Source organism: Callospermophilus lateralis, chromosome 19, assembly GCF_048772815.1.
Source record: "Callospermophilus lateralis isolate mCalLat2 chromosome 19, mCalLat2.hap1, whole genome shotgun sequence".
Classification (NCBI taxonomy): domain Eukaryota; kingdom Metazoa; phylum Chordata; class Mammalia; order Rodentia; family Sciuridae; genus Callospermophilus; species Callospermophilus lateralis.
In genome coordinates this window covers 19,323,079-19,336,064 of record NC_135323.1, presented here as the reverse complement: position 1 = coordinate 19,336,064, position 12,986 = coordinate 19,323,079, and the positions used below count along the sequence as shown (strand labels likewise).

At 61.7% G+C, this 12,986-nt stretch overlaps 1 protein-coding gene across 2 annotated transcripts in view; it reads right to left on the bottom strand.

Moving 5' to 3' along the window:
* Positions 1 to 612: 612 nt before the first annotated feature.
* Positions 613 to 12,986, bottom strand: part of Il4r (interleukin 4 receptor) — a 33,475-nt gene continuing 21,101 nt past the window's right edge. For both annotated transcript variants that reach the window (XM_076839874.2, XM_076839875.2), the window contains exons 5-10: positions 12,438 to 12,586; positions 7,514 to 7,670; positions 6,408 to 6,507; positions 4,982 to 5,060; positions 3,562 to 3,611; positions 613 to 2,864 (exon numbers count right to left, since the gene is read on the bottom strand). In XM_076839874.2, the coding sequence (XP_076695989.2) occupies positions 1,355 to 2,864; positions 3,562 to 3,611; positions 4,982 to 5,060; positions 6,408 to 6,507; positions 7,514 to 7,670; positions 12,438 to 12,586 (2,045 nt within the window). In that variant the 3' untranslated portion in view covers positions 613 to 1,354. The remainder of the gene's footprint in view (positions 2,865 to 3,561; positions 3,612 to 4,981; positions 5,061 to 6,407; positions 6,508 to 7,513; positions 7,671 to 12,437; positions 12,587 to 12,986) is intronic.

Below are 12,986 nucleotides of genomic sequence, written 5' to 3'. Positions count from 1 at the left end.
CCTCCCGCCTCCAGAGCAGCTGATATTGCTGGAGAACTGGCGCCTGGAGACAATCCTCTGCTGGCGACAGACGGCCCTCCCTCCACCAATGACAGACAGCCCTCCCTCCACCGATGACTGACAGCCTCCCTCCACCAATGACAGACGGCCCTCCCTCCACCAATGACAGACAGCCCTCCCTCCACCGATGACGGACAGCCTCCCTCCACCAATGACAGACGGCCCTCTCTCCACCAATGACGGACGGCCCTCCCTCCACCAATGACGGACGGCCCTGCCTCCACCAATGAGGGTCGGCCTTCCCTCCTTGGATGACAGACGGCCCTCCCTCCACCGATAACGGACAGTGCGCTGGGCATGCGCTGTGAGGCGCTCGTTGCCCAGGCTGGGCGTCCACTGGGTCACGCCCCGCGTCGCCTCTGTCCCTCCCCAACACCCCAGTAACTGGGTTTCCGGGATCGCTTCTTAAGTTCACAGACTGCTCTCGGGTCCCGCCCCGGGGAACCCAAACAAAGGCCACCGGGCACTTAGCCCCGAGCCCCGCTCCGTGTGCTCAGAGCCAAAGTCCCCACCGCGGTGCCGCCGTCTGTTTATTCAGTAAACAAAAAAACACAGAGATAAAGGACCTTTATTTATACAAAACTCCGCCCTGTCCTGTTCCACTGTCCCCAGCAGAGACCAGGTGGTAAGGCGACCTTGAAGGCATGCACCCTGCCCAGCTCCGGGTGCTGGGCGGCCGGGCTGCCGTGGAGACCAGCTGCAGGGCGGTCCAGCTGCAGGGCGCCCAGCTTGTGTACTCTGGGACCCCCCTTGCCCCAGGCTTGCAGCTGGCACGGGCAGCTGGCGGCGACTGTCACTCTGGTGATGGCCGTGTTTCTGGCCTTGTCTGGTGCAGATGAGCTGCTGCACCTCGGATTATGGACCCAGAGCAGCCGTGTTGAGGGGCCCCCACCCCGCGCCCTGCAGCTCCTTTCCCACCGGTTGCCAACGCCTCCCAAGCCTTCCCTCCTTGGTTTGCCGGATTCTGGGCTCAGCTTCCAGTTCAGGGAGCTGGGGCAGCACAGGGTGGGGGACACAGGCCAGGCTGCCGGAGAAGCTCGGACAGGCAGCCAGCTCCAGGGAACTCTCTGTCCCTGTAAGTGCTGCCCGGGGACAGCTGCCGCGGGGCCTTCCACTGCGCAGGTGCTGAGTCCAGACGGTGCCAGGGGAAGGGTCCGACTCTGCAGCCTCAGTTAGGCCAAGTCCACAGCCCCCTTCCACAGATCTCGGGAGCTCTGGCAATCTGCCCGCTGGGCCGCCCCAGGGCAGCATTTCCCAGGCCAGCGTTGGCCCCACCCCACCCACAGACTGTACATCAGGAGGGCAGAGACCCAGGAAAGCCCCAGGGGGCGGGCCCCGTGGAGACCAGGGCCACCCTGGGGGTCTCGCTTGAGCCTGGAGCACAGCAGGGGGCTGGGCATGGGGACTGGAAGGACAGTGAGGACTTGCTCTCCTCTAAGCCGCCCAAGGGCCCCTGGGGTGCTGGAGCTAGGGGGGCCTCCAGAGGGAGCCCACCTGGCCTGGGGTCCAAGGCCCCCATGGGGCTCCCTGGGGGTGGCGACCTGTCTCCACAGTGGCAGCCACAGCAGGGGCCGGCCACCACGTGGGCCTGGCCACCCCCCTCCTGGCCTTGGTGCTGCTTCAGGTGGCCACACAGGTGGCAGGTGAGGGCTGAGTAGACAATGCCACTGCCCAGGTCATCCCTGAGGGGGTCTGGGGCCTGCTCTGGGGGCAGCAGGGGCTTCTGCCCGTCCTCTCCCTTGACCACCGGCTCGAGGCCAAGCTGCCCGAAGACGGGGCTTGGGAGGAGTGAGTTTTGGGAGCCGTGCGGTGGCTCCATGTCCAGTCCAAAGGTGAACAGGGGCACGGTTAGCGGAGCCGGGTCCCCGGGGAAGCCAGGAACGAGGTTCTGGAAGGGCTTGTAGCCCCCGTCCCCGCTGCCAGCTCCAAGTCCTGCTGTCCCCGTGCAGGGGACACTGGGAGTGAGCAGGCTGGAGAAGGCCCTGTACCCGGCTTCTCCAGAGGGGCCAGCACCCGCCGCCCCGCTGTCCTGGGCGCTGCCCTGCCCCACTGCCTGCGCGAACTCCCGGTAGCCGCTGCTGGGGGCCGAGGCAGGCACTGCGACTGCCCCGTGCTGCAGGACGCTCTGGCGAAGGATCTGCTCCCAGGTTTCCGGCTCAGGCTGGAGCTCGGAGGGGGGCGCTGGGGGCCGGGGGACATGGGGCCCCTGGGAGGCAGGGCACCCCGCCAGCTGTGCGTCTGGGTCCAGCGCCTGGCTCTGCAGGCTGCGGTAGGCAGGGTTGTCCGCGATGACCAGGGTCCCCTCGGGGCAGCCCAGGCTGGTACTGGCCGGAGGAGCTGGCTCTGGGTGGAGAGGTGGCCCCTTGTCCTCAGAAGCGGCCCCCTCAGGCCCCACGCTGGGGAGAGCACTGTCCCCTCCTGGAGGTGGGAGGCAGCACAAGTCCCCCGAGCCCCGCTGGTGACAGCCCCCATCCTGTGCTCCCAGCAGGTCCAGAAACAGGCTCTCTGTCAGCCTGGCCATGATGCCCTCGCAGCCCCGCTGGAAGCCCCCGCTGTGCTCGGGTGACGGGCAGACGCTGGCCTTGTCCTCCTCCGCCGCCTCCTCGCCAGGCTCCACCGGGGCCTCCAGCAGCTCCACGCACGGGGCCACGCTGATGTTCTCCGGCCGGAGGACCACGGGGTGCCACGTGGGTTTCCCAGGGCCCGGGAGAGGCCCGCCCGCTGCAGCCTTGGGCTCCTCGTCCCTCTTCACGTCATGCTCCAGCAGACAGGGCAGCAGCTTGGCCAGGCACGTCTTCCAGTGTCTGCAAGGGAGCAGCTGGTCAGGGTCAGTTGCCCTTGGCCAACTCCTATTCACCCTTCAAAGCCCAGCGGAAATCATCCCTGACTGACCCCCTGTGCCTCCCGGCTTAGCGCCTAGACTGGGAACCCTCGGGGGCGGGGCCTGTCTTACTGCGGGATCCCTGGGGCCCAGATCAGAGCCCAGCACCCGATCACTCTTGGTCTGCTGACTCAGGGAAAGTTCCTAAGGGGGACGGTGGCGTTTAGAAGGCAGACCACAGCCTGAGCCACCACAGTGAGGTCGCACGTGGGGTCCACCGGCGGGAGCAGGGTCCAGGAGCTCCCTGGATACTGGGTGGGTCCAGGAGGCCCTGCGGGGACAGCTAACAAGGACAGGGAGGAGTGTCCCATCTGAAGGCTCCCCAGAGCAGCGATTTGAAAAGAAGCGAACAATTAGTGGGTTTTTAACAACGATCGCAGCCTCCCGAGACTGGGCACTCCCAGGGGCGTCCAGCATGTGCCCATCCTGCCTGTGAGACTTGGGGGTCCTAGCTGGCAAGCAGCCCACCCCCCCAAACACCCCTGCTCAGCCCCCTGTCCACACCAGGAAGAGAAAGCCAAGGTGGGGGGGACATGGGACTCTGTCCTCAAGGTGGGGTCACGGTCCCGAATCTGACCCTGCCAGTCCACACTGGCTATCACCCAAGGTCAGGTACATACGGGCACTTGGCTGGTTCCTGGGCCGGGGGCCGCCTCTCCCACAGCGACACCTGAAACAGAGACAGACCGTCAATAGCGCTCCCCGCCCGCCTGTGACGGCTGTGCCCAGGGGGTCTGCGGTGCAGAGGTCTGGACGTTGGACCAGGCGGGGGCAAGCACTGGTGGTCAGAGTCACCTGCGCTCTCAGCCTCGGTCTCCTGGGAACCACTGAGATTGTCCTGATAATAACGGTGACTCTGGCTGGTGACAGAAGTGGCTGTGGAGCTCTGCCACTGCCCCAGCTGTGGGTCCAGCCTGCCTTGGGATGAGCTTCAGCGACTGGAAGCAGAGGACGATGCTAGGCCAGCTCTGGGCAGAGGCCCCAGGACGCCCTGTGACTTCCCACCCTTGAAAGCTGGGCCACTGTGCTGGAGGGTGAGTGGCACATGGCACAGTTACTCCCCCACTCCACCAGTGATGGTCGCCAGCCACTGGACCCCCGAATGAGGCCCAGGCCAGCCCCAACTGCCAACCTGCGGAGGCAGGAGTATGTCAATGGTGGCCATTGCAACCACTGGGTCTGGGGGTCATTTGTTATGCAGCAACAGCTGACTGATACACCAACGGCATTTGTAATGGGCACCTCGTGTGGGCTTCTCAGTGGATCCCCCACAAACCAGCCGAACAGGTGAACACGTCACAGCCCTCGGGGGAACCTGAGGCTCAAGTTCAGCAACCTGCTCCTCCTACGCTGCAGCTGAGTGGCAGGGCTAGGACCCAAGCCAGCGCCAGTGGACTCAAGCCCACTAGGATCTCTGAAGAGTCTAGACAGGCCCCTGTCCCCCTCCGTCCTAGGGAACCTGATATCACTCAGCCAAATCCATGATGGGGAGCTGCCCTGCCCTGCCCTGCAGGGCTCAGGCTCTCCACTGCTTCCTGGGGCCCGAGTGGGGAAAGGGCAGGGCTTCGGGCCAAGGAGAACTGAGACGTGCTGATGCCTTGGGCGGCTTCCTGGTCTTAAGAGGAAGGCACAGAAAGTCTGCCACCTTCCGTTCCCCACCTCTTAGAGGGGTGCTTCACCACTGAGCCACACCCCCAGTCCTTTTTATTTTTTATTTCAAGACAGGGTCTCACTTAGTTGCTGAGGACCTCACTAAGTTGCTGAGGCTGGCCTCAAACTTGCGATCCTCCTGCCTCAGCCTCCGGAGCTGCTGGGTTACAGGTGTGCGCCACTGGTCCCAGCTCTGTCCTCTCCTGTTTTGTACCAGCCCTGGTTTGGGCAGTGATATAGAAATGACCCAGGCTAAGAGACCAACCCCAGAGGGGCCACCCCAGACTGGAACCGTACCCCGGGAGCCAAGGGGAGGGAACAGGAAGTCTCTGGACGGCATTAAGCCCTCCATCGCCCTGCCCTGCAGCGGCTGCTGACCTGTCCCCCTACCTGGGAGTCCTGGATGACAATGGCCATGAGGGGGCTGCGGGCCGGGCTGGGGATCTGGTCCCACCACTCTTTCTTGATCCTGAGAGACGAGAGGAAAAGCTGTTGGTCTCCGACCACGGACCGGTCAACGCTCCGCTCATGACAACTGCCCTGTCCTCCGATCCTTAGGACGCCTCAGGGACCGTGCCGACGAGTCCCCGGTGTCGCTCTGCGGGATCCTCACGGTGACCCCGGGAGACGGATCCTGCTGTCACCCCTTCCCCAGACAAGGAGACGAGGCCCCAGAGAACCAGGATGGACTCAGGGTGCAGAGAGAGGGCTCTGGGCTTCCTGCGGGGGCGAGCTGTAGGGGGAGGTGTGAAGTGGCCTGAGAAGCTGGGGCCCCCAGGAGACAGCGTCTCCCCCTCTTCCTGCCTCTGTCTGAGTCCCAGTGCACTGTCACCGGGAAGGACGGTCCTCGTCTTGAGCCAGCGTGTGTTTACTGAGCATCTACTACGTACCCCTCACCTGGCCAGGCGCCCTGGGGCACTGCCCAGAGCCTGGAGGGGGACGGTGAGTGAGGACTGGGAGGGACATGGGCATTGGGGACACTGAGGCTCAGAGAGCAGAGGCCAGCCCTGGGCCACTTGGAGGCATCAGTGATTAGACATGGAGGGGACTTGGATGTCCCGCACACTATGTGCTCAGCCAAGCGTGGACCCCTCTCAGCCACCTGGAATCCCGTGGGGGGACGGCTTTGCCAGTTCCATTTCAGAGCGGGGAGGACTGAGGCTCAGAGGCTCCGTGACCCACGGTGAGTGCAAACAAGCTCCTCCGCTTTCCTCCCAGCCCCCTCCGAGGCGGGGGTGGGCTTCCCAGGTGGGTGCTCACACCCTCAGACTCACTGTCAGCCTGCAGAGGAGGAGCCCAGCGTGTCCGTCACCCGCCACCAGGTGCCAGGCTGGGATTCCGACCTGAGTCCCTGACTCCACCAGGACCACTGTCTCCGCTCTCCTGGCTCCTGCCACGTGCCCCAGTGGCTGGACCAGAGCCCAGGCACCCAGCGGAATAAGGGGGCAGGGGACGGCTCCATCTCCCTGGTGCCACCCCCGTCCCCTGCTGCCCGAGACGCCCCCTTCTCCCCAGTCAGGTGCAGCTCAAGTGCCCCATCCCAGGAGCACACGGAGCATCTCTCCATCCCCCTCCGTCTATTTCCTTCAGGGTCCCTGTCACTGTGGACACTCATAGATTGGCCTGCAGTGGGGATGACACAGGTTTTAGGAACACAGGGTCCTCGTTGGCCCTGTTGCCAGGTCTCCTCTCAGGGGCTGGTGCATAGTAGCTGCTCAATAAACAGAGACGGCTGCATGAAAGGGCCAGGCGAACAGAAGGGCCATCCCCACCCCCTGGCTGGCCGGCGGCATCGTGGCTAAAGCGTGGCACTCACTTGGTGACGCTGTAATAGCAGGACAGGCAGATGGCCATGATGACCAGGCAGGAGATACCGACGCCCATCGGCAGGCGCTGCACCAGAGGCGGCTGGTAATCTGCAAGAGGGGAGCACAGCCGTGAGCCCGTGTCGCGCCGGGGCCAGCCTGGGGACCCTCCTCCCAGACCCTCTATGATCTGGCTGTCCCAAGCCCTCCTGTCTCACTGCCAGCTACTGTCCCCCTGAGCCCACAGTCACATTTGCATCCCCACCCTCTCTGCTCCACCAAAGCTCAGCGCCACCTCGTGACCTTGAACTTGCCCCTCTCTGTAGAGCTGAGTGCACCAACTGGAGCAGGGATGCCTGAGCTCAAAGCTCACGTTCATGTCATCTTCACCTTCTCCCCTTCCCTGACAGTGTATCAATCAGGATACGTAGGTCCCGCTGCAGTAACAAATAAGCCCCCGGTTTCCATAGCCGAACACCACAGACACATACTTGCTCCCATTACAGTCCAAAGCAAAAGTTGCTGTTTTATGTCTTCTTGTGGTCTGACTCTGAACTTATTTCTTTGTTTACTTTTCGTCTCCACCTCCAAAAACACTCCTCAAGAGCAGGAATTTCCCTTTGCTTTGTTGTTACCATGTTACCCCCAGCATCTAGCCCGGGGCTGGCCACACAGCAGGAGCTCAGTAAATATTTGTTGAATAATTAAAGAGTGTCCAGCACTTTATATATTTGCTCTATATTTCCCTTTCCCTCCCCAGGTCAATAGGAGAATCCAAACAACCCAACTTTCCCAAGCCCCAGCTGTGTGGCTGACCCTGGGTTGGTCACTGGAGACAGATGCGAAGCCAGTTCTGCCGAAAGAGCTCAGAAAACAGCAACCTTTGCACTGGACTGTAATGGGAGCAAGTATGTGTCTGTGGTGTTCGGCTATGGAAACCGTGGGCTTATTTGTTACTGCAGCTGGACCTACCTATCCTGACTGATACACTGTCCGTGGGCGGTTCGGTTGCAGGCAGTTAGACGCACCCCAGGATATGAAGAGCCAGGGGGAGTTTCTGACCCCAGAGTAAAAGCAGGGTGTGGAGATTCCAGCTGCTCCGGACCCCCATACTCACAGTTGTGCCACTGAGCGCTGGGGCTCCAGTCGCTCCAGGTGCCGTTGTAGCTCTCGGTCCAGGCTCTCACCCGCACCCTGTAGGAGACCCCGGACTTCAGGGTGCTGGCTGCGAGGCGGAGAGTGGGTTCCAGGTAGGTCACGTTGTAGATGATGAACTGGTGGAGGAAAGGGAGGTGTCAGCGCGCCACCAAGGCGGGGAGGGGCGCCGTCCCTCCCTGAGCCCCTGGCCTGGGCGTGGGGTGGTGGGTTGATGATGAAAACGTGCCTACTCCCCAGCTGCTGGGATTCGGTGGGTTCCTGGGGACGAGCATCTGCATGGGGCAGGAGCGCAGGAAGCCACAGTGTCTGACACACGGGGAGGGTCCGTGCACCCCCTGACCATGGTCAAGGGCCTTGTCCAAACTAGCCCTGCTCACTCCTGCCGAGTGAGCCAGGCACCTTTTCTTTTCTAACAAAGGGAGGGGGCCCAGGGACCATGACAGCCAGGCTCAAGATGCCCCTGGGGACCAGGAAGTCATTGTCTTGCGCAGCACCTGTGACATGAATCCCGAGAAGGGGACAGGATGTGGCTGCCCGTATGTGACAGTGACGTCCAGCTATAGGAACTCTCTCCAGCTCGATGGCTTTGGAAAGGCCACAAGGGCAGGGGCTCAGGGCTCCTCCAAACAACACCAAGCCTCTCTGGCCCACAGCCCTCAAGGAGCTGGACGCCACCCATGTCACAGGAGCTTGGGGGCTGTCCTTCCCCAGGCGAGCCTCGGCTGAAACCACAGCCAATGCCCGAAAGCAGAGAACCCAGCTGAGCCGTGCCCAGCTCCTGCCCCACAAAAACGGACCTCATAAACCATTAGCCCATGAACCACCATCCCAGGTGTGGGCCACGTAGGAGAACCTAAACCCAGGGGCTGGGGTGTGGCTCCGCGGCAGAGCACTTGCCCAGCACACCTGAGGCCCCGGGTTCAATCCCCCGCACCACCCAGAAAACCAAGACCCAAAACAAACTTGAAACAAATATCATCTTTTTAGAGTTCCGACCTTTCGAGAAGCACTTTCCCCAAATAACAGGTGAACAATTGGAGCATTTGAAAAAACAGACATAATATTCACATGCATGCAAAATTCCAGAGGGAGGATCTATAAGTTCTAGATCTTTTTATTTATTTGCTTTTGCTACTGGGCATTGAACCCAGGGGTGCTCTACCACGGAGCCACATCTCCAGCCCTTTCAGTTTTCATTTGGGGACAGGGTCTTGCTGTGTTGCTGGCTGGCCTTGAACTTGCAATCCTCCTGCCTCAGCCTCCAAGTCGCTGGGACTGCAGGCGTGCGCCACCACGCCCGGTGATGGCCAGCCTAGTCTAAGGCACCTGTGTCAATTCCATTAAAATATTTGCAGAATTGAAAACGTGGGAGCTTGTGCCTGAGCCCCGCTACCTTGATAGGGATGCGGTACCGCACCATGTGAAACCCAAGAAACCCAAGAGCCAATGTGCGCGCCTCCACCTGAGCAGGCATAAATCCTTTCCAGAAAGACTCTCCGCCCGTGGGCCCCGTCCTGCAGTCCCCTCCCCTCCCCGGCCAGAGACAGCGGCCAAGAGGCTGGGTGGGCGAGACCCATATTTCCAATCCAAGTTTTTTGGGCCAGGTGAATTTTCACTTTATGTAAATATCACTTTTAGCCCTGCCCCCCTAAAAAGCTTCAAACGTGGGGAGCAAAGTTAAAGAGTGTTCACGATCCATTCTAAAGGAAGGGGGCTGTCCGGACCCTCTACCTGGAACTCGCTTCCCTGCGGGACCCAGACCCACGCGCCCTCTCCCTGCTCAGGTCCCGGGTCCTGGAGGCTGAGCCTCTGTTTGTGAGTTTGGGGAGACCCTGGGACGCAGGGTGAGCCACAGTGGGGTTTCACAACAAGCCGGGCTCAGGGCTGCTGGAGAGCTGGGGGGCAGAGCTGGGGGGCAGAGCTGGGGAGGAGGGGAGGGGGGCAGAGCTGGGGGCAGAGTTGTGGGGGCAGAGCTGGAGGGCAGAGCTGGGGGGAGGGGAGGGGGGCAGAGCTGGGGGCAGAGTTGTGGGGGCAGAGCTGGAGGGCAGAGCTGGGGGGAGGGGAGGGGCGGGGGAGGGGGGCAGAGCTGGGGGCAGAGCTGGGGAGGAGGGGAGGGGGGCAGAGCTGGGGGCAGAGCTGGGGAGGAGGGGAGGGGGGCAGAGCTGGGGGCAGAGCTGGGGAGGAGGGGAGGGGGGCAGAGCTGGGGGCAGAGCTGGGGAGGAGGGGAGGGGGGGAGGATGCTCTTTCCTTTCTCCCTCTTTCTGGAGTGAGCAAGAAGCCACCGCCAGGTTATGTCACCAAAGGAGTCCCACAGCCTGGAGAGGAGCAGGGCACTGAGAAGTGTTTTACCAAGAGACCAAGCAGATGCCAGGGCTTCCAAAGAACTGCTGGTGGTTTGTTTGGTTTTGAATAAAAAGGTCAGAAACATCCGGGGCAGGACAAAGACCATGGGCTCTGGGGTCACGTCCTTGCTCTGCCGTGTCCAGGGGGGGACCCCAGGCAAGGAGCTTCACCCCCACCCACCTTGGTTTCCTCATCTCTAAAATGGGGGAAGGCCGTACCTGCCCACCACCAGGCGTTCACAGCATACATGTGCCACCTGCCGCTCGGGACACAGAGTACGTGGACCATTGTTTTCATAGCTGCAAACAGGCGGGTGGCCTAATCTGCTTGCTCACTGCGAACCCCTGGCCCCAGACCCTGCAGCCCTGGGGCTCATCCCACAGATGCCATGAGTTTTCATGGCTCCGAATCTCTCCTGCAGTCCCCCCCACCTGGCCTAAGCTTCTTTCCCTCTCTCTAGGACACTCCTGCGCGTCCCTCAGTGCCCGGGTCCCATTCCCTCCCCGTACACAGCCTTGGCTGGGTCCTCCAGGATGATGGACTAACTCCATCCTGCAAGGTCCACGGCAAAGTTCTAGCATCTCGGACTTCATCCCACCTGGCCGGAGCCGCAGGGCGGCAGACACAGCTGGACACCTGCCCGGAATCTGTGCCATTGGTTTAAGCACCCAGAGATCCAGGAAGGTAAACTGTCCCCAGCTCCAGGGTTGACCCCAATCCATGGCCCGTGGTTGGTTAGAGGGGAGCACGTGACCAGCTCTAGCCAGCAGCTCAAGTCTTTAGGCGCTGTCCTCGGGAAGGGGATGGGGGATGGAGCGGCTCTGTAGCGTCTGCCCTGCCAACAGGAGAAGCTGGACTTCATCTTTCTGTCTCTGCCCTGGCCAATCAGAGCACTCCGCCTGCACCTCCCTCCTCTCACGCACAGTGATTGGTTCAGAGCCTGACACAAGATGCAAGCCAGACCAGTGAACATCATCCCTGAGATTTTCCTGGGACTCCTGGAGGGGGGCAATCCAGAAGCACTTTTCCACCATGGCTTCTGGCTATAGGCCTTGGGACACTCCACAATGGGAGAGCCTGCCTAAAGACGAGGTCAACACAGAATAAAGAAGGCTCCTGGATTGGATCCAGCTATGCCTGAAGGTGGCCCTAGAAATAAGCCAATAGGTAGCATTTCTTTGTCCTCCATAGGTCAAACTTCCCTCCCTGTCTGGCAGGCCCCCTAGCCCATTCCCTGGACTCTCAGTAAACCTTGCACAGGTCTAGACATGGGAGGACACTTTACTGACCAAACCCAACCTGTCCCTTCTGAGCATCGGCACCCCCCCCCCCCCCGCTCTCCGAGCCTCTGCTGTGTGCCCAGCTGCCCCCTCCTGCTCCTCCCCCACATCCTGGCCCAGTGCCAAGTGCCTAGACCCAAGACACAGAATCATTTCCCAGCTACCCTCTGACTTGGCCAGAGGGAGGAGCCAGTGACGGGAGCTGACCTGGGTCCTGCTCCCTGCCTGCTAAGGCCAGACCAGCCTGGGACCTGAGAAGCCTGGAGAGGCCTGGAGGCCTGGAGTCTATAATTATAGCCGGTGTGGGGTGTGTGGGGTGGCCAGGCAGCTGGGCTGTCCAGGTCTGGGGCCTCCCAGGCCAACAGGAGAGTAGCCTTAGGATTAACACCAGGCAGGGCGACTCGCCGGCATCCCACCCTTCCCCTCTGCAACTAGAATAGAGGGAGATACCCATCCCCTGTATTTGGGGTTTGATTTACTTGGTAGCTCCCTGTATCTCAGCTGTCCCTTCTGAGCAGAGGCCCACACCTGTGTTATTTATCTTACAGTGCCGGGGACCCAGCCAAGGTCCTGCACCAGCCACACAAGTGCTCTGCCACTGAACCTCACCCCCAGCCCTCAGTATGTTTTTCGTTTTGTTTTGGTTCTGCGGAGCTGGGGATGGAACCCACAACCTTGTGCATTCGCGGCAAGCACCCTACCAACCGAGCTATAGCCCAGCTCAGCGCGTGGGTTTTAACAGGAACCGCTCTCCACCGCTGTGCTGGCGGCCAGGATCACTCACATGAGAAGCACGTGAGGGCCCAGCAAGACCCTGATCTGGCTGTCTGGACTTCTGGGGACAGAGTCTAAGCCTGCAGCCTCCTCCTTTTGTTAAAAGGGAAGATGACCAAAGGCCACTCCAGGGGACTTGTTCCTCTGCGTGTCATGCGCCCTGGTCATGGAGGGACCACCTCGTTCAGGGACTCGGGTTATTGAAGAGTGTGGCCATGACCACCTGCAATCTCCTGCATCCCTCTGCTACTGGGAGACACAGATGTCCCTTCTGTGACAGCTGAGGGACAGAGAGCCGCGATAAGGCCCCTTCTCTGCCCCCGGCGGGTCAGGGGCCAGGAGAACACAGCAGAGCTGGGTCCTTAGGTCCTGGGAGTGGGGTCCATTTCCAGGGCCCCGTCCCGGGCTCCCAGCTCCAGAGCCCGGGTCTCTGTCAGCCCCGGGGTTCCCAGGAGGTCGCTGGAAGCCCCTGGCCAGCTCGCTCACCTCCGCAGGGTCGTGTTCATTCGAAATGTTGACCAGGTAGGTGAGCTCCTTGTACAGGTGCTCCCGGAGGTACGGATTGCTCCACGTCAGCAGCCTCGTGTCGTGGTCGCTGGTGTGAACCGTGAGGTTCTCGGGCGCCCTGGGTTTCACTGCGGGAGAAGCGGAACCCGCCTGAGGGGCGTGTCCCCCGGGGATGCGAGGCCCCGCCCCCGCCCGGCCGCCGGCCAATGGGAGCCTTCGGCGGCTGCGTCTCTGCGGCTGGACGGCAGGGGCCACGCCGAGAAAGCCACACCGAGGAGGGCCGTCGGAACAGCAGCGACCACGTGGCACTTTAGTGGTCACTAACTACCTCTCCTCCGACGGGGCAAAACCCAGGAGCAAAGGGACCCAGGTGGCTCTGCCACTCTGACCCTGCACAGCGGGGCCACGTCTGTACTGTCATTTACTGAGTCCTCCTCTTGGGTGGTCCCGTCCATGAGATGGCAGGTATGGACAGGCAGGGGACCCCCGATCCAGTCTGCACGTGCGACCGCCATGGGGAACCCGGGG